Consider the following 19388-nt stretch of genomic DNA (forward strand, 5'->3'; position numbering starts at 1 on the left):
TTTTTATAGTATTGTAATCTAGTGGCTGTTTCTTGGTTTGTTTATATTTTCTTTTGTGTTGAAATCCCCTCCTCTTTTCACTCTTTTCTCCTTTCCTTTTATCAGAATAACCTCAAAATGCTCTAAAGTCGATCTCTTTGGCGTGAAATGTGTCTTTAAAATGTAAACCCCGCTTTAATCAGTATTAGTCGAAATGATTGGTTTTCAATTGATTAGTGAGTTTTCTTTTTGTTGTGCAATCTGATGACTATCCCTTGGTTACTTGCATTTTCTTGTCGCCTTCTTCTCTCATTCTTCTAATCTCCATGTCTTTCCTCTCTCTCTCTCCCTCTATGCCACTTTTGCAATTTATTTCCCATTCTCTTTTTCGATTTTTTTTTCTAGTTGGTGTCATGGAATGGTGTCTGTAGCTGTGCCCCCAGTTGCTCCAAATTTATGTATATACCTCCAAATCAAAATCTATTTATACCTTCTAATACCCTCTATACCTTCCAGTTTATCCAATGTAGGGTTTTCGGATCACTACATCTTTTATTTTTAGCTTCTTGGAGAGGTATCTATGTGGTAGCGGGGATTAATTTTTTTAGTCATTAACTCTATGCTCCTTTGCATGCAAGCATAAGCTTAGCCTAGATAAAAAAAAATGTTCCATGTTAGAATAACTGAGATCTTATACCTGTTCCTTTTATTCCAGCTCGTATCTACACCCTCGCCCCTCTCTGGAAACGTTTTGTGGCAGAAGTTATTGATATTGCAGTCGTGTTGTTGCTGAAAGTTCTCCTTCTTATTGTTGCATTCGAAAACATTGAAACTTTGTGAGTTTTTTCGTGGGGATACCTATTTGATGCATAGGCTAGCCTATCTTTGCCAAAGAGCTTTCTTTTATTGATTTCTACATTTCTAATACATTGAAGCCACTATTTGCCAGGATTTATTTTGTCAAGTTTCCATGTTTCCATATCTGTTTATATTTTGTTGTGGCTTTAATTCATGATTGTGTATGTGATGTTATTTTAATTATCTTGTTTTTTTTTTACATCTAGATTTCTAGGTGAAACCAGTTTTTTTTATTTTGTGTGTCCGTTTTGAAGTATGTCATTCAAAAGTATCAAGGATTATCTAGCATTTTTCTGTGCTGGGTTTGGGTACGCTAAAACACGAGTTGTGAAATGAACTGAAAAACTTTGGAAAGTCGCTCTTCATATCCTGGTCTCTGTGGCAGGTGCAGAGCCAACAAGATTAGTGTAATCAACCAATCAGCCAACTCACCTGCATGGGAGGGTACTAGACTTGTTCCCTCCAAAAACTCTCCCCTCGCCCAAAAAGTTCCCCCATCCCCCGGAAAATCCCCACTCGTGGAATACCCCCCTATGCTGATAATTCCTCCCACGTGCAAGATTGAGTAGCCATAGAGAAAGTATGACAAATAAAAATAATGAAGAAAAGAAGGAATTTATGGTATATCCTACCAATATTCCAAAATATATCCAGAATATGTGGTGTAGCATATCTTATAGTATTTATTTTTACATTTTTTATTTGAATTCTTATTTCGTGTTTCTGTGGGATTGAGTTATCCAACCAGGGTAAGATAAAGTTTAATATTAGGGCTGTAGGGATCATACCAACCCTAACGGTGAACTTGCTGACGTATCGGAATTTTTTTTTTAACAGAACAGTTATCTCAAAATTTGGTTCGATATCATTGGGGTTAGAGGAGGGGCGGATAGGAGAAAGGAACCGAGAGGGAGGCTGATTGCCCTTGATTGCCCTCGGGTTTTAAAAAGGACACTAGAAATTCCATTTTTCAGTCGAATGGTCCTCCTCTCAAGTTTCTAAAATACGTTTCTTCCATTTGAAGTGGGCGGGAAATTAGTTTTTGGCCCTTTTTTGGGTTGCATTTTGAGGGGAGGCAATATTCCTTCTTATTTTCCTTCTGCATTGGTGTCCCCTTAGCCCAAAGTTTCGTGTATGTTTTAAGGCAATTGGTAAATTTTTGTGCTTTTTTTTAGCCCCCTTCGTTAGAGGAGGTACCAGTTTCAAAGGGAACAACCCTCTTAATAATTTTTGTACATAAGCCCCCTTGGTCCAACGACTTACGATTCTGTATTTCAAATTGAGCAGGAAAAAACTGTTTGTTGCTCATTTCCGGGCCCCTCACCTTCCTTCTTCCCATAGCAGAATGTTGATCATCTTTTTCACAAAAAAAAAAAAACAATTTCTGAAGTTTTACGCCATTGGACTCCCAAGATCAAATGTGCTCCCGTTTTTTTTTTCGCTAGGAAATATATCTGTAAAGAATTGACAGTTCGCTATAATTTACGGCCTTTATCCCAGGGTATCAGGAGGTAATGCCATCCTTGAATGCAAATTTATTGATATTCTCAACTATTCTGAAAAAAATGAGTACCTCAAATTGTTGATTAGATGTTGTAAGGGATTAGCAATGGAGCAGATATCAGAAAAAGTTCTAGGATAGGGGTTGGTTGCTCTCCAATCACTTTTAACTTTTAGAATAGGCACTAGAACTCTCAATTTCTGACCTAATGAGCGTCCCCCCAAGTTTCTTTGACCACGAGGGAGTTTGAGGAGGGGGCAACCCCCTTATATGGAATAAGTTCTGCTCCTTTTAAGATTCAATGCTACTTTTTTACTTTCATAAAAAAAAACGTAGACCAGAAATATTCCCGCAAATCAAGTGTAGATATCGATTCCTCCCCCTATCCCTAGAGCTAATTCTATATTTGTCTGAGGGCTCAGTGAAGGTTAGTATGTTTTGGCATCAAAATGCACTCTTTGAGCCACCTGTCAGCCCCCCTGCCTACAAAATGGCCGGACGTCCCTCCTTCATAATAGCTTTGTAAAATTCGGCTGAGATAATTAAAAGTGCAACATATGTCATTTTTGTAACTTTTCAGGAGAGCAAAAAAAACAGAAGAAAGTTTGTCGGTGGTCAATGAGGCTTATGGAGATAAAAAGATCAAACCAACTTTTTATGTTCTTTTCAGTGGTATAAATTAAATTCAAATATTCCGAGTGAATTCAAAATTATTCCATTTGATTGTGCATGTCTCGTTTCTCCTATAGATAAGATAATCCTCTTCTGTCAAAAGTATTCTGAGTGAATTCAAAATTAATCCATTTTTATGGTGTATGTCTCCTTTTTCCTTGACCAAAAAGAAGACAAATGCCAGGGCCCCATATTATAGCTCCATAAGATAATCCCCTTCTGTCAAAACTGGCGTATATCTCTTTTTATCTTCGTAACGGTACAAGATAGGACAATTCTGGACAGGACTGCACCATTCAATTCCTGTTGCTGAGTTTACCCACGAAACGTACATAACTTGTTTTCGACCAAAATTGCATATTTCGCATTTTTAATTATTACAACCGAATTATACACTTTTGTTCATTCTTTTCAAATGTTGCAATTTCCCTTTGGCTGCTCAATTTTGTACTATTTGTGAATTTTTCTGGTAGGATACTGTTGAGGGAGGATTTTCTGGGGGGGGGGAGTACGCCAGACCCCGCGAAAAGTATAGAATAGTGTCAGTAACTGGTCATTTTATTAGTATCGTGAATCAAACCAATGTCCAGTTTACATCCAATACACTTTGAGAGAAAAAGACTGCATAAGAGTTTCTGATTGCCTAGACACAGGATTAGACTGAGCTTCTTTCTTAAGGCCAACATCTACCTTCTCTTTTTTACACTCCAAAAGCTTTCGATCGTGCTCATCATTCTGGTCTCCTTTTCAAACTTTAACGCTACGGAGTTGATGGATTCCACTGCAGGAAATTCCCCCCACCCTTTCACTGGAGTACCCAAAAGAGAACTTAGTTCGTCCTACCGTCTTAATGGGACATAACGTACGAATAAGGATTATCCTTAAAGAACCTCCTGTTAGTTAATTTGAGACAGGGTTTAATAAATATTTAAACTTTAAGTTAGAAATTACCAGGAATGGTAGTGCCAGGATTGTTCTGCCAGGAAACCTGAACAAATTAAAATTATAGGATATGCTGTGTAACTTTGAACAAGGAGTAAACATTTGTAATGTGGGAATGTATGGTAGTTGAAACATTATTCAGGAAGGATAGTTAATATTAATGATGTTTAGGTGCACAAAAGTAGAGTGATTTCCTGTCTGACATTTGTCTTAAGGAGCTCCTCCCCGGCAAGAGTTTAAAACGATGACTAAAAATGCATTTAGTTTTGACCTGCCATAACCTAGAGCGGCTCGAAGGGAGAGTACAAAGAAGAGCCTCCCTCTCCTTCCTAGAAGGCAGAGAATATAAAAAGTGCAAAATTCAGAAACATTTCGAAAAACGCGATACTCGTCTGGCAAAACTTTACCTCTCTCCCCTGAAAAATATTTTTTAATTCCCCCTCCCTCGGGATTTTTTTGGGATTATCCTTGACCAAGCCTCTTGGTAAGTTAATTACAAAAGAAAGAAGCCAATAATGACAAAAGAATCAGGCTTTGTTCACTTTTTAAACCTAATTTGTGCCGTAGTCAAATCATAATAAATATTCATCTGTAGATATGGCTGTAGTGTGTATTCAGTATATAAGCAAATACAAAAGAAGAAAGTAGTCTCTTTCGTCTTTTAAGAAGCAAGAGTTCTGTTTTGTTTCAATTGCAATCTGCCGCAAAAATTCTAGTGGTTTTAATCCAGTTTTGTTTTTACCCGCCCCTAGTAGTAAAGTCTGCATGTACCTGTGTTATTATTTCATTTAAGCTTGATTTCCATGGTTCTTTGAATAAACAAGCGAATGTCCAAGAGGCTCAAATTCCGGTGTGTTGGGACAATAAAACACCTTTTTACAGCAGGAGAGCAACCCTTGACACTTGTAATCTAAACTATAAAAATAGGAACTTTGACAACAATACATAGGCCTATATCAGAATAATCTGTTTTTCATAAATATTCACAATCACAAAAAAAATAATTAAGTTTAAAGTTACCCATCAAAAACCATTTGAATAAGCAAATCTGCAAAATTTTAGAAACAAGAAGAAAACGCTCTCTGAAGGAGTTGATCGTGATGGCAGTATATCCAGATACTACTCGTATTCCACAACCCTGGAGCAAAGGTGTCAAGCCTTGATCTGCAAAAATTCAAACTTTACTACTCGTCCTTATAGTGATTGTCAAGGACGTGTGTTGTTTTGAGGTATTGGTAGACCTGATTAGATTTAAAATTTTAGCATTAGTACCCAATGGCGGCTCTCGCCTCTCCTGTTCCCGGAGCAAAATCTTGATTAGCGCCCCAGGCCTGTCTCCCACAAAAGTTTCAGGCCGAATTTTAACAAAATGTTCATTTATTAACATAATTATTTTCAGTTGATAAAATAATAATTTATTTTTAAATTATTTAGTGTTTTTAATTTAAGGCAGGACGGACTCTCAAGGAATCTACGTATACCTTCCATGTTAGACATTTGGAGTTTGCCTAACGTTCCTGAATTAGTGATTTCGGTGGTTTTTATTCTAATAGATATAAAAAAATCTCGTGAATATTTTGATCTAATCAAATCTTAAAGGCGACAATTATATCTTTTATAATTCCAAAATAAATATAAAATCTGTTTCGGGTTTGCATTCTAGATTGCTACTCTTGACACTGTTGTTGTATAAAAAAATAGAGCAAAAAATATTCTATTTAACAATCAGAAACTTATTTCAATAATATATACTTGCTGGCTACAGTCCCTTCAAATACTTTACATATTTTTGTTTCAAAATCAAATACTCCCCTCAAAAGACTAGATGCAGCTGTAATCGGAGCGCATGAGAATGCAGAAATTAGACCAAAGGACTAACCACTCGGATTGTTCTTGAGTGATTCAGTGAAGTATTAGTTAGTTGCAACCGGTTTAAACAGAGTCTGGAGAATAAGTACCGTGTAGACACCAAACTGCCGATTAGTAAATATACATAAAAAAAATTATATTGTATAAATAAATACAAGAAGAATTGCTAAGGATAACCTGCGTTTAATCGTAATTTTCAGTGAGAAACCCTTAAGTTCAACCTTCTCATGTTTATCTAGTTGAAGCGATGAAGAAAACTGATAACTTTGTCTTTGACCGAGTTGCCGATTTTGAAAAAGAATTGACTAGGGAGTAAAATGCTTGGACTTCCGCTAGGCCTTAAATTATTATTATATAAATATTTTTTAGACTTATTTTTATTTTATTAATTAATTATTATTTGATTAATTATTTTTATTTATTAACTGAGCCCTTTACTTTGTTTTAATAAAAGTAAAATTACAAAATGATTATAATCGTTAGATTGTTTATTGGAAATTTTGCGCCCCTAAAATTTCTGCGGGAGTAAGTGGCCCCTGTGTCCCTCCCCTAAGACCGCTTTTTTTGGTACCCTTTATAAGTAAAGAAAGAGACCGCATCTAAGCAAAATGCTGCTTTCTGCTATTTTTCTGTGGAAAGAAAATCACAACAATGTTGTACCATAAGTAGAAATTTGAGGTTCTACCACCCTTTGTAAGTCACGAAGATATCACGGCGCAGCAATGTCCAGACTTCTGACATTTTTTCCCGCGTAGCAGTAGTTTTGACCCAAAGTGTTGTCGAGTCATAATTCTGAGATGGCCAATCAGCTTTTAACAATCCAAAGGCTACTTAAGTCGACTCCCAATTTCAGAGCCTATAGTGGCCCATGGTTGTGCATTCTTCCCAAAACATAAATGCAGTAGTAAATCGTGAACCGTTACTATAAGTTGTCTAACCGGTAAACGGCCACTATTGGCCATAGAGAGTTGGATTGTAGCGCTCAAGATGTTTGAGTGGAAGTCAGTGGTTACTTTTTGGGAGACTGGGGGGTATCTAAATCTTCAAAGGTGCATTTTTGGGCCAGCACTTTCAAACTTCTCATAACATGTGCTTCGGATAAATTTAGAGAGAAATAAATTTAATCTCGACCCCGTATGGAAATAAATTGATAGCTTCTAATCTTAAAAGCTTCTTAGCATTCTTGCATGTTGCCCTTCATAAATTAACCCTACTAATATTTATACCATCTCTTTAGAGGGGATATAGAATTGCCCTCATAAGGTCTGTCCAAAGGATACCTTGGTAATTTAAAAAAATTAGACTTAAAATATGCTTTGTTGGGTCTTTCACACTCCATCCTGGAATTATCTGGAAATGATTCACCCCGCCCCTGCCACCTCCTAGATCCGCAAAAAATGATGGTCTTATGATGCAATTATGTTAACGATTTAATTATTATATATTTTTTTAGGGAAGACCAGATACCAGATATAAAGGATTTGGATACCTTCTTAGAGTTTTTGGACTATGATTCTGGATACAAGATTTTCAGCAACCTCTTTTTCCTTGATTTTCTTCAAAGTCTTCTGGGCTGTTTATTTGAGGCAAATATTAAGCTTTTGTAACCGTTTTTGTAGGTCTTTTAAGGTTTTGTACACGAATCAGGTTAGGGGGATGGGGGCTCCAAAAGTCGGAATTGTCAAAAGTTGATAGATTTTTGACGGAATTTTTTTTTTTATAGATTTTTCAGATGAAAAGCTGCTTTTTGAAAGGTTTTGTAAAATTCTGGTTTTTTATTAGTCTTTTCTCAAGCGCTTTCATTTATGTTATGATGCAACAGTAAGAGAGCTTCTTATACTAAGAGTAAAGAGTAAAGAGTGCTTTTAGAACTTGAAGCGAGCTGAAATTATCTCATATAAGAAATGGAAGAAATAAAACCAAAATTACCACAAGCAAGAGTAGGGCTGCTGCTTAATCAGAGCTTTTCAACACTCGAGTGTCTTTTGCACTTTATTGATAATCAGATACTATTAAACTAATACTCTTTTTTCTTTCGTTAATTTTTAAAAATTTCTAATAAAAATAAAGAGAAAATTGAAATGAACTGAAATAAAGCCATATAATAAGTTAAACTTAAAACGAACAGACACTAGTATCGACAAATAAATGAAATCTGGAACAAGCAAAAGTTTAAATGGATTGACCTACTTACTTGACTGACTGACTGACTTAAGTCTCCTGCCGGGCACTGCTCGGCGTAGAGAGTGACGTCTGCCTCCTCCACCCACTTCGGTCCATGGCGAGTATTTGCTCTTCGCCCTGTCTGATGTTTGCCATCGCCAAGAACTCGGACAGGCTGTCGGACCAACGTTTCTTCGGTCGGAAGTCTAAAGAATCCTGAATAATCCGAAAAATTGGCCTATTTATGACGGGCCAATTTTTTTCTAGTTTTTCTGTACATTCAGGCTCCCTCCAGGTCTTAGTACATCCAGGGACTTACTGAAATGATTTTCAAGCAGTCCATGCGTTTTATTGGAGTCTATGTGTACTGGAGTCTCGTTGTTCCAAGGACATTCGAAGGACAAGTTCACAAGGACATGCGACAAGGACAAGTTCAGGCTGCCAAAAAAATTAAGTTCTTCCCCTCGCTTTCGAGCTTCGTTAATGAAGGCTCACAACCTAAACATTTGTTTACACATTGGGGTGTCCTTGGCCCAAAAAAGAGTTTCCTTGTGTTTCGTGGGACTTGTTTATGTGGATTTTAAGCCATTTGGAAAAAAAAATTTTTTTTGCTTTTCTATCTGTCCTTATCTTAAACATTAGGATTCCCTTGGCCCATGGACTTACATTTGTAAATTTTAAATAAATTGAAATCAGAAAGTTTTTGACCTATTGCTGGATCCCCGTACACCCTCCCCCTCGAAACAAAATTAAGATTCCTGGATCCGGGTAACGACCCTTGAAAATTCCAAGTTTATAGAAAAATCTCTTTTTAGGCCCATTTTCGGGTTCTTATTTTTGGTGGCCAGTTCTCCAATGTTTTATGGATTTAGTCTTCTAGTCATTTGGAAGTAAATTTTTTTGGGTTGTAATTTTAGGCAAACCAATGTTTTGGTCAATTTTTTTGCCGCGTTGTTATCCCTTCGACCCAATATTTTATGGTTATAAGTTTAAAGTCAATCGGAAAAAAACTTATCCATTTGTTGGGCCTGCCCCTTGACCCTAATTATATTTTGTAGTTTGTGGTAATCAAGGGTTAGGAATTTGCTGCCGGAAGTCTCAAGCAGTTAAAAATATCCTTTACTGTTGTCCTTGGCAAAAGGACTTTGTGGGTATTATATAACGTTAGGCAATCCTCGCCTTACCATGGAATGATCCTGGAAATTTTCAAGCCGATTAAATAAAAGGATTCTTTTCGGGGTCTCGCGCCCCTGCTTAATTTGTTTGTGGATCTTCTTGGCCCAGGGGCGTATGATTGTAGGCTTAAATACGCTTTCAGGAAAGAACAATCTTTTTGGTTGTTTTTGATGGCGCCATTTTTATTTTATTTTTTCTTGTCATTGGGTTCATTTTGGCCCAAGGGCTTAAGCAAGCAAGTTTCAATTAAAAAAAAAATATTGGGCCGTATTTTTAGGGGTCAAGTGCACCCGAACTAATATGTTCTGTACATTTTCATGTCCCTTTTGCATACCGACCTGCAGTCATAATTTTCGAGTGATTCAGGGAAAAAATGGCCCAATGGCCCTTGTTTTGGCCCCCTTTTCAAATAACTCATTTTTTTGGGGGGGCATTGCGTTCCCAGGGACACATATAAGTTTCAAGCCAATGAAGAAAAATGTTTAACTCATTTTTGGGTGCCTATTTTGTAGATAGTATTTCTAACATATTTTTGTGTGTTAGGAACCTCTACACCAAGGAACTCAGAAATGCAAATTTCAAGCGTTAAATTTTTTTTTTTTTTAATGCCATTTTTGATCCCTCTTTCTGGGAAATCAGTTTTTATGGCATTTGGTATTAACCAAGTGACATATAGCAATCGCAAATTCTGTTGGTCTGTCGGTCCCGGTTTTGCTACTTTAGGCACTGCCAGGTAAGCTAGGCCCATGAAATTTGGCAGGCGTATCAGGGACAGGGCCAGATTAAATTAGAATAGTCGAAAAAGTCTGGGGGGAGTGGGGGGGGCCGTTAATTCGGAAAAAATAGAAAAAATGAAGTATTTTTAACTTACGAACGGTTGATCAGATCTTAATGAAATTTGATGTTTGGAAGGATATCGTGTCTCAAAGCTGTTATTTTAAATCCCGACCGGATCTGCTGACATTGGGGGGAGTTGGGAGGGGAAACCTAAAATCTTGGAAAACACTTAGAGTGGAGGGATCGGGATGAAACTTGGTGGGAAAAATAAGCAGAAGTCTTAGATACGTGATTTAAATAACTGGAATGGATCCGCTCTATGGGGTGGGGGTTAATTCTTAAAAATTAGAAAACATGACGTATTTTTAACTTACGAAGGAGTGATCGGATCTTCATGAAACTTCATATTTAGAAGTACCTCGTAAATCTGATCTCTTATTTTAAATCTCAACCGGATCCAGCGTCATTGGGGGGGGGGCAGTTGGGGGGGGGACCGGAAATCTTAGAAAATACTTAAAGCGGAGAGATCAGGATGAAACTGGATGGGAAGAATAAAAACCTGTCTAAGATACGTGACTGACATAACCGGACCGTATCTGCTCTCTTTGGTGTAATTGGGGGGGGGGGTAATTTTGAAAATTGATGTATATATAACTTACGAAAGGGTGATCAGATCTTAATGAAATTTGATGTTTAGAAGGATCTTGTGCTTTAAAGCTCTAATTTTAACTTCCGACCAGATCCTGTGACATTGGGGGGAGTTGGAGGGGGAAACCAGAATTCTTGGAAAACATGAAAATTGGGGTATTTTTATCTTACGAATAGGTGAACGGATCTTAATGAAATTTGATATTTAGAAGGAATTCATGTCTCAGAGCTCTTATTTCAAATCCCGACCAGATCTTTGGATATTGGGGAGAGTTGGAAGGGGAAATCTTGGAAAACACTTGGAGTGGAGGAACCGGGATGATGCTTGGTGGATAGAATAAGCAAATGTCCTTGATACGTGATTGACGTAACCGTACTGGATTCGCTCTCTTTGGGGGTGTTGGGGGAAGGGGTTCAGTGATTTGGCGAGTTTGGTGCTTCTGGACGTGCTAGGACGATGAAAATTGGTAGGCGTGTCAGGGAGCTGCACAAATTGACTTGATAAAGTCGTTTTCCCAGATTCGACCATCTGGGGGGCTAAAGGGGGAGGAAAAATTAGAAAAAATAAGGTATTTATAACTTACGAGTGGGTGATCGGATCTTAATGAATTTTGATATTTAGAAGGACATCGTGACTCAGACCTCTTATTTTAAATCCTGATCGTCATTAAGCCCCTGATTTTTCTTTTAAATCAATATATTGATTCTTAGAATTTCGTTAGAGCTCATACCATATGAGCTCTCGGCTCTTAGCTCTTCTTGCCTCGTCACAAGTGCCATATGAGCTCTTAGCTCTTGTTTTGCAATATTTTCTTTTGCGTCGGATTCTCTTTTTAATCCTGTTTTAGAGGACCATGCCCCAAAAAAGTAATTTTTTTATTAGTGTCCCTTGACCCAGGGACAGGGAAATTTCAAGCCGTTCAGAAAAAGAAGGTTTTTGGCCTCTTTTTAGGTGCAACTGATGTTTTTTTCACTTTTTTTGTGCATTGAACCTCTTGGCCAAAGAACGTAAAAACACAAGCTTAAAATCTGTCGTTGCTTAGATCAAAAATCTTGTACCCAAGATTGTATTTCACATTTTGTGTTTAGAAAGAAGGGAAAAGCGAGCCCAAAAAATCGGTGTAAAAAAATCCGAATTTTGGATCTTTTGCCGCCGTGGATCTTGGAACACATTCAGGGTGAATTGGGGAGGTAAATCAAAGGACAGCATATTCACTAGGCCTATCGACTTACTGTAACTGCAATATATCGGGAATGAATGGGGAGATAAATTTAGAATATTCAAGATTGTTCAGGGGAGGGCAAGGGGCTTCAATTATTATACTTAGGAAAAAAAGGAGTGGTTAAATATTTTTATCTTCTAGATATTATCTTGTCAGAAGAAGAACCGAAAAACTTTTTTTTTAAAGTTGGAAATTTGTATTCCGCTTTAACGAAGCTAGAAAATGAAAGCAACAGAAACTAAGACTAAGCGATGGGTAAGGTCTGGTATGGCTCGATGAGTAAGGTCTGGTAAGGCTCGATGAGTAAGGTCTGGTAAGGCGATGGTAAGGTCCCAAGGTACAAAAGGAATCAAACAGTGCGAGGCAATGAACTCTACGTAAAGATCGACTCGGGCTAATTGTAATCAAAACTACAAAAAAGGAATTTTGATAATAGTTAATGTATCACAAGGATAGGATATGCTGATTCCAAGTAAGATAAGGATATGCTGATTCCAAGTAATTACAAGCTACAAGTCTCAGAAAATTTGCCTGATTTTCGAAAAAAAGGAGGGTGAAAAATCCCCTAAAAGTCGTAGGATCTTTATGAAAATCACACCATTAGATTCACGATATCAGATAACTCTACTGTAGAGGTTTCGAGCTGCTATCTTCAAAAACATGGAACTCTACATTTTTTCCAGAAGAAAGACTACAAGAATGTTCATTTAATTTTTTTCTTAGGGGTGATCCTTTCGAAACAATGGTCCTAGAGGATTAGAAGAGGACTCGTCGAACGGGAATTATAAGCTCTAGGGCCCTTTTTTTATTCACCGAAAAGACTTTACACGGGAAAGAGACGTTTTCTTCCATTTTGTGGTACCAACATACAATTGTGTCCCAAAGAGGACCAAGCTACTATCGATAAAAATTCTGAGACATCAAATATATTCAAGATGAATGGCTTATATGGACATTTATATTGAAGCTTGATTTAACCAAATCGATTCACTTGATTTCTGATGAGATCTCTGTTTAGTGATGTATAATTGCGCATCAGCTATCATGAATGAGGGCGGTGGGTCATTGTGTTGGTGGGTGAGGGCGGATGCCTAAAAGAGCACATTTCAATGCAAAAGTCGTCTAACTCTCCATGATCCTTCAGATAGATAAAGAAAGAGCTAGGGGAGAAGGTAGGATTTGATCTCTGACCTCAATTCATTTACACAAAGGCTGAAAGGGGGGGCTGCTGGGTGATACCTCCCTTTTTATTGCAGAAGAAAGTTTCTAACATTTATTTTAAAGCTTAATTTAACTAAACTAATTTACTTTATACTTCATGAAATTATACACAGTGATGTGTAAATGCGTATACAATATTATGGAGGGTGGTGGGTCATTTTGTAAGGGGGGCATATGCCTCAAAGAGTGCATTTGAGTAACTAAATATCCTAACTCTCATTGAGCCTTAGATAAATATAGAAAGAGTTTTAGGAAAGGGATGGTGATGAGAAATTGACATCTAATCCCTCGGGATTCCCAGGAATATTTTCAACTTGCGTTTTTATTATTGATGCTAGGGGATGGAGGAATAGTACCCCTTCTACTGCGAATATCTTTTTGTGTGTAGCATAAAATGTTGCATTAACCTGCCTGCCGGCGCAGAGGTGGAATAGGTGAGGCGGGGCATAGTGAGCTTTGCACTTCCATAAAGATAGAGAGACACTTTTATTATATATATATATATATATATATATATATATATATATATATATATATATATATATATATACATATATATATATACTAGCTGTTGGGGTGGCGCTTCACGCCACCCCAACACCTAGTTGGTGGGGCGCTTCGCGCCCCCCAAGCCCCCCCGCGCGCGTAAGTCGTTACGCGCCATATTAGTTATGCGCCATTGTAGTTGTGTCCCTGTGTCCAACCTGTGAATATAGATAGATTTATATATGTGTTTCAAACTACGTAAAAATTGCGAATAAACAACATTCTTGGCTTTCCCATTGTCTGTGCATATACAAAGCCGTATGTACTAATAATGACGTCATATGCAAACGCTCTTTTTACAAACAAACAAACATGCATCCACACAACTCGTTTTTATATAGATAGATAGATACAATACAAATTAACTGCGTAAAACTTGCGAATATACAACATTCTTCGCTGTCCAATTGTCGCTGCATATAAATACATTGTCAGGTTTACCGACCCTCGAACATGCAACGTACAATTGTCCATGGGAAAAACAATCAGTATTAAGATCTATACCACATTTTTCTAATGATTGACCTTGAGCTTTGTTAATGGTGATTGCAAATACTAATCGAATTGGGGATTGCAATCTTTTAAATTGAAAAAGCAGATCCGTTGGAATCATGGGAATGCGAGGAATAAGAACAGCCTCACCCTCATAAGGCCCTGTCAAGATTGTGGCCTCTATTAGCTTTTCCATTGTTTTTTTTTTACGGCAAGTCGCGTGCCATTGCAAAGCTTTGGTGGGTTGATATTTCTTAAAAGTATTATTGGTACGCCTATTTTTAGTTGTAGCACGTGTGGTGGAAACCCTGAAGGATCTATGGAATTTAAAAATTCAGATGGATAATTAACCGCTTCATTTGGTTCCAAAACTGTGTCGACTGACTTGTAAAGGACTGCCTGGTCTCGAATCTTGGCCAAACAATATTGTTGATTTCGTGGACGTCTATATTTTTGGGTGCGAGAATCGCTCTTTCACTTAGCCATTTATTATTTTTATAATTTTTTAGAATATTCGGAAATACTTTTTCAATCAATTCATTTTTGGACGTCACTAAATTACAGAAATCAGCAGGTAGTTGTATACGTCCTGAAATTGAGTCTACTGTTTGACCAGAGTCATCGTTTTGCAATCGGACACGCATATTTGTAGTTAATTTTAATATTTTTACGTGTGCCCATAAATTAGAATTTTTTAGGCAAGCATTCATTTCGTCTGCAGGAGTTAAACTACGTAAAAATTGCGAATATACAACATTCTTGGCTTTCCCATTGTCTCTGCATATACAAAGCCGTATGTACTAATAATGACATCATATGCAAACGCTCTTTTTACAAACAAACAAACATGCATACACACAACTCGTTTTTATATAGATAGATAGATAGATAGATACAATACAAATTAACTGCGTAAAACTTGCGAATATACAACATTCTTCGCTGTCCAATTGTCGCTGCATATAAATAGATTGTCAGGTTTACCGACCCTCGAACATGCAACGTACAATTGTCCATGGGAAAAACAATCAGTATTAAGATCTATACCACATTTTTCTAATGATTGACCTTGAGCTTTGTTAATGGTGATTGCAAATGCTAATCGAATTGGGAATTGCAATCTTTTAAATTGAAAAGGCAGATCCGTTGGAATCATGGGAATGCGAGGAATAAGAACAGCCTCACCCTCAAAAGGCCCTGTCAAGATTGTGGCCTCTATTAGGTTTTCCATTGTTTTTTTTACGGCAAGTCGAGTGCCATAGCAAAGCTTTGGTGGGTTTATATTTCTTAAAAGTATTATTGGTACGCCTATTTTTAGTTGTAGCACGTGTGGTGGAAACCCTGAAAGATCTATGGAATTTAAAAATTCAGATGGATAATTAACCGCTTCATTTGTTCCAAAACTGTGTCGACTGACTTGTAAAGGACTGCCTGGTCTCGAATCTTGGTCAAAACAATATTGTTGATTTCGTGGACGTCTATATTTTTGGGTGCGAGAATCGCTCTTTCACTTAGCCATTTATTATTTTTATAATTTTTTAGAATATTCGGAAATACTTTTTCAATCAATTCATTTTTGGACGTCACTAAATTACAGAAATCAGCAGGTAGTTGTATACGTCCTGAAATTGAGTCTACTGGGAGCTTTCCGTTTCCAATTGTCAGCAATTGATCTGAAAATGTTTGACCAGAGTCATCGTTTTGCAATCGGACACGCATATTTGTAGTTAATTTTAATATTTTTACGTGTGCCCATAAATTAGAATTTTTCAGGCAAGCATTCATTCGTCTTCAATGGCTCTGGTGGTGCAGCCAATAGAGGATGTTTAACTTTTCCTGAGGCGCAACACATTCCCATTGTTTCACCATTGAATTTCAAGGCCTTGCAATAGGGACAAATTTTAGACATTGTCCCGATTTGAACACATCTACTCAAGCTATAATCGTCGACTGGGTTGTACCTGAATGCCAGGCGATAACTTTCAGGTTGCTCTGATTCCTCGGCACGCTTTCTTTTCTTACTTTCTCTATCAGCAGCAAGCCTGATTTCTTGCTGTTCTTGTGATTCCTCGGCACGCTTTCTTTTCTTACTTTCTCTATCAGCAGCAAGCCTGATTTCTTGCTGTTCTTGTAATTCCTCGGCACGCCTTCTTTTTGCACTTTCTCCTTTAGCAGCAAGTCTGCTTCCGCGTTGCTCTGGTAGTTCCTCGGCACGCTTTCTGTTCTTTTTTTCTCTATCAGCCTCAAGCCTGTTTCCTTGCTGTTCTTTTGATTCCTCGGCACGCTTTCTGTTCTTTCTTTCTCTATCAGCCTCAAGCCTGTTTCCTTGCTGTTCTTTTGATTCCTCGGCACGCTTTCTGTTCTTTCTTTCTCTATCAGCCTCAAGCCTGTTTCCTTGCTGTTCTTTTGATTCCTCGGCACGCTTTCTTTTCTGACTTTCTCTATCAGCAGCAAGTTTTTTGGCATAGACTCTTTGAGCATCTTCATCGGCTTTTGCCATGGTAAGTTCATCAGTCATTGTAAACTTAAACATTAATAGATTTCTACGTGAACATATGTCTTAAATATCTTGAATGACGTCACCGTCAAAGCAAAAATGACGACAACTAATTTCATGACGTCAGTCAACACAGAAACATGACGTCACCTGATCCACAGACAGACAACTTATTTTTATATATATATATATATATATATATATATATATATATATATATATACTAGCTGTTGGGGTGGCGTTTCGCGCCACCCCAACACCTAGTTGGTGGGGGCGCTTCGCCCCCCCCCCAAGCCCCCGCGCACGTAAGTCGTTAAGCGCCATTGTAGTTGTGTCCCACCTGTGAATATATATATATATATATATATATATATATATATATATATATATATATATATATATATATATATATATATATATATATATATATATATATATATATATATATATATATATATATATGTTTTTAACTACGTAAAACTTGCGAATATACAGCATTCTTCGCTGTCCCATTGTCTGTCCATATAGATAGATTGTCAGGTTTACCTGACTCTTGAACATGCAATATATAATTGTCCATGGGAAAAACAATCCGTATTCAGATCTATACCTCATTATTCTAATGATTGCCCTTGAGCTTTGTTGATGGTGATTGCCAATCGAACATTCCCTGTGTCCCCGTCGTCATTTATATATCCCCCTGTGCCCCCCGGTGTCCCTGTTGTAGTTGTGTCCCTATGTCCCGGTCGTCATTTATATTCCCTGTGTCCCGGTCGTCATTTGTGTCCCGGTGTTTTTTTCTTTTTAGTTTTTTACCTTTTTTATTTTTTTCCTTTTTTTTAAGTTTTTTCTTTTTAGGTTCTTTCTTTTTTTAGCTGTTTTTGCGCCATATTAGTTACGCGCCATTGTAGTTGTGTCCCTGTGTTCCACCTGTAAATATAGACAGATATATATGTGTTTGTCAAACTTGCGAATATACATCATTCTTCGCTGTCCCATTGTCTGTGCATATAAATAGATTGTCCTTGAACATGCAACATATAATTGTCCATGGGAAAAACAATCCGTATTCAGATCTATACCTCATTATTATAATGATTGCCCTTGAGCTTTGTTGATGGTGATTGCTAATCGAACATTCCCTGTGTCCCGGTTGTCATTTATATATCCCCCCTGTGCCCCCTCGGCGTCCCCGTTGTAGTTGTGTCCCTGTGTCCCGGTCGTCATTTATATTCCCTGTTTCCCGGTCGTTATTTGTATCCCGGTGTCCCAGTCTGTAATTTCTCTTTGAGTGTCCCGGTCGTCATTTGTGTCCCGGTCTGTAATTTCGTCAGTCGACAAACAACTTCATGACGACATACAGCTCAATCCTTATACTGACGTCAGTCGACAAACATGACCTCAGTCGACACACAAACATGACGTCAGTCAACAGACAAACAACTTATTTATATATATATACTAGCTATAGCTATATATGTACTAGCAGACAACTTATTTTTATATATATAGATATATATATATATATATATATATATATTATCAATATACAAAAGAACCACATCAGCCACTTTAAAAAGTCAAAGACTTGTTAGTAGTGGCTGATAAACATTCAGTGAACAACAATACCGAAAACATTAACAAAAAAAAAATGAAATGAAATGTGACAAAAAGTGGGAAAAGAAAACGAGAGGAAAATAAAGAAGAGAGAGAGAGAGAGAGAGGGAAAAAATCCTACTTAAAAAACAAGACAGTAAGCCATCCCATTTAAATTTTAGCGATTTTAATTTTCCTGGTCGTCATTTGTGTCCCGGTGTTTTTTTCCCCTTCTCCTTTTGTATACAATGTTTCATTATATTTTAACATGTTTACACAATGTATTGAATGATTATAGGGGTCGCAACGGCTTCAGCCGTGTATATGGTCAAAAGTCACGCGGAATTTTCATCCGTATAATTAATAATACACTTTTCTGTCTTACCAAATTATGTAGTAGTAAAAATATTATTAAGAACTTATTCAACGAAACTACATTCCATCGAAAATTTTTGACTACTTTGACAAGATTCAAATTTTGTCCAAAATTTGAATTACAATCCAATATTTTAATTCTTAAGCAGAAAAACTGAACAGAAGAAAAACTCAATTTACAATTATTGATATATACAATTTATCAGCAAGAAGTGAGGGGTCTATGGGCCCGGTATCCCACATCAGATATTGGTTAAGTCGGGGCATCTTTAAAAAAAAACGATCAGAAATTAAGTAAAAAACACAGATCTGGACTCAAAGTGACCAAAGCAAGTGCGGTTGATCAATAGCAAATAATTTGCTTATGGTAGAGGTCGATCTACCGAGTCAAAAGGAGGAGCATGGTCACGAAAAGATGAACATGATATAGTTAATAATTTATAATAAATGCTACCTCTCTGAAACTAAAATGCTACAAAATATGTGTCAAGACGGAAAAATTTGCCGAAATCGTTCGTTTGAAGAATTTGCATGCCTAGTTGGATATGGTGGAGGGAATAGGCACCTACTTCCTAAGAAAAATATGAATGAATAAATGAACGTTTTGAAAACCCACCAAGGTGGTGCTGGCCTTTTAGCCTGTGCATTCGTGCTGATTTTATGGCCATTTATCTAGGAAGTTGAATGGGGGGCTGGGGTCAGTCATTCTCTGCTTTTGCTCGATCAGATTTTCGCAAACCTGTTTACCTTCGCCAGATTTCTTTAGGCACCCATTTAGAGCTGAGTCGACTCTGGGTGAGATTACAGAGTGACGTCATTGACCGTCGCTCCAAACTAAATAACCAGCGACACC

At 37.3% G+C, this 19388-nt stretch overlaps 1 protein-coding gene across 1 annotated transcript in view; it reads left to right on the top strand.

The window, feature by feature from the left end:
* The window catches only part of LOC136038479 (uncharacterized), a 33079-nt gene that overhangs the window by 10961 nt on the left and 2730 nt on the right, over positions 1 to 19388 (top strand). Inside the window, exons 2-3 of the mRNA XM_065721551.1 lie at positions 695 to 815; positions 7275 to 7407. Of these exons, the coding sequence (XP_065577623.1) occupies positions 695 to 815; positions 7275 to 7407 (254 nt within the window). The remainder of the gene's footprint in view (positions 1 to 694; positions 816 to 7274; positions 7408 to 19388) is intronic.

Source organism: Artemia franciscana, chromosome 18 (genome assembly GCF_032884065.1).
Source record: "Artemia franciscana chromosome 18, ASM3288406v1, whole genome shotgun sequence".
Taxonomy (NCBI): domain Eukaryota; kingdom Metazoa; phylum Arthropoda; class Branchiopoda; order Anostraca; family Artemiidae; genus Artemia; species Artemia franciscana.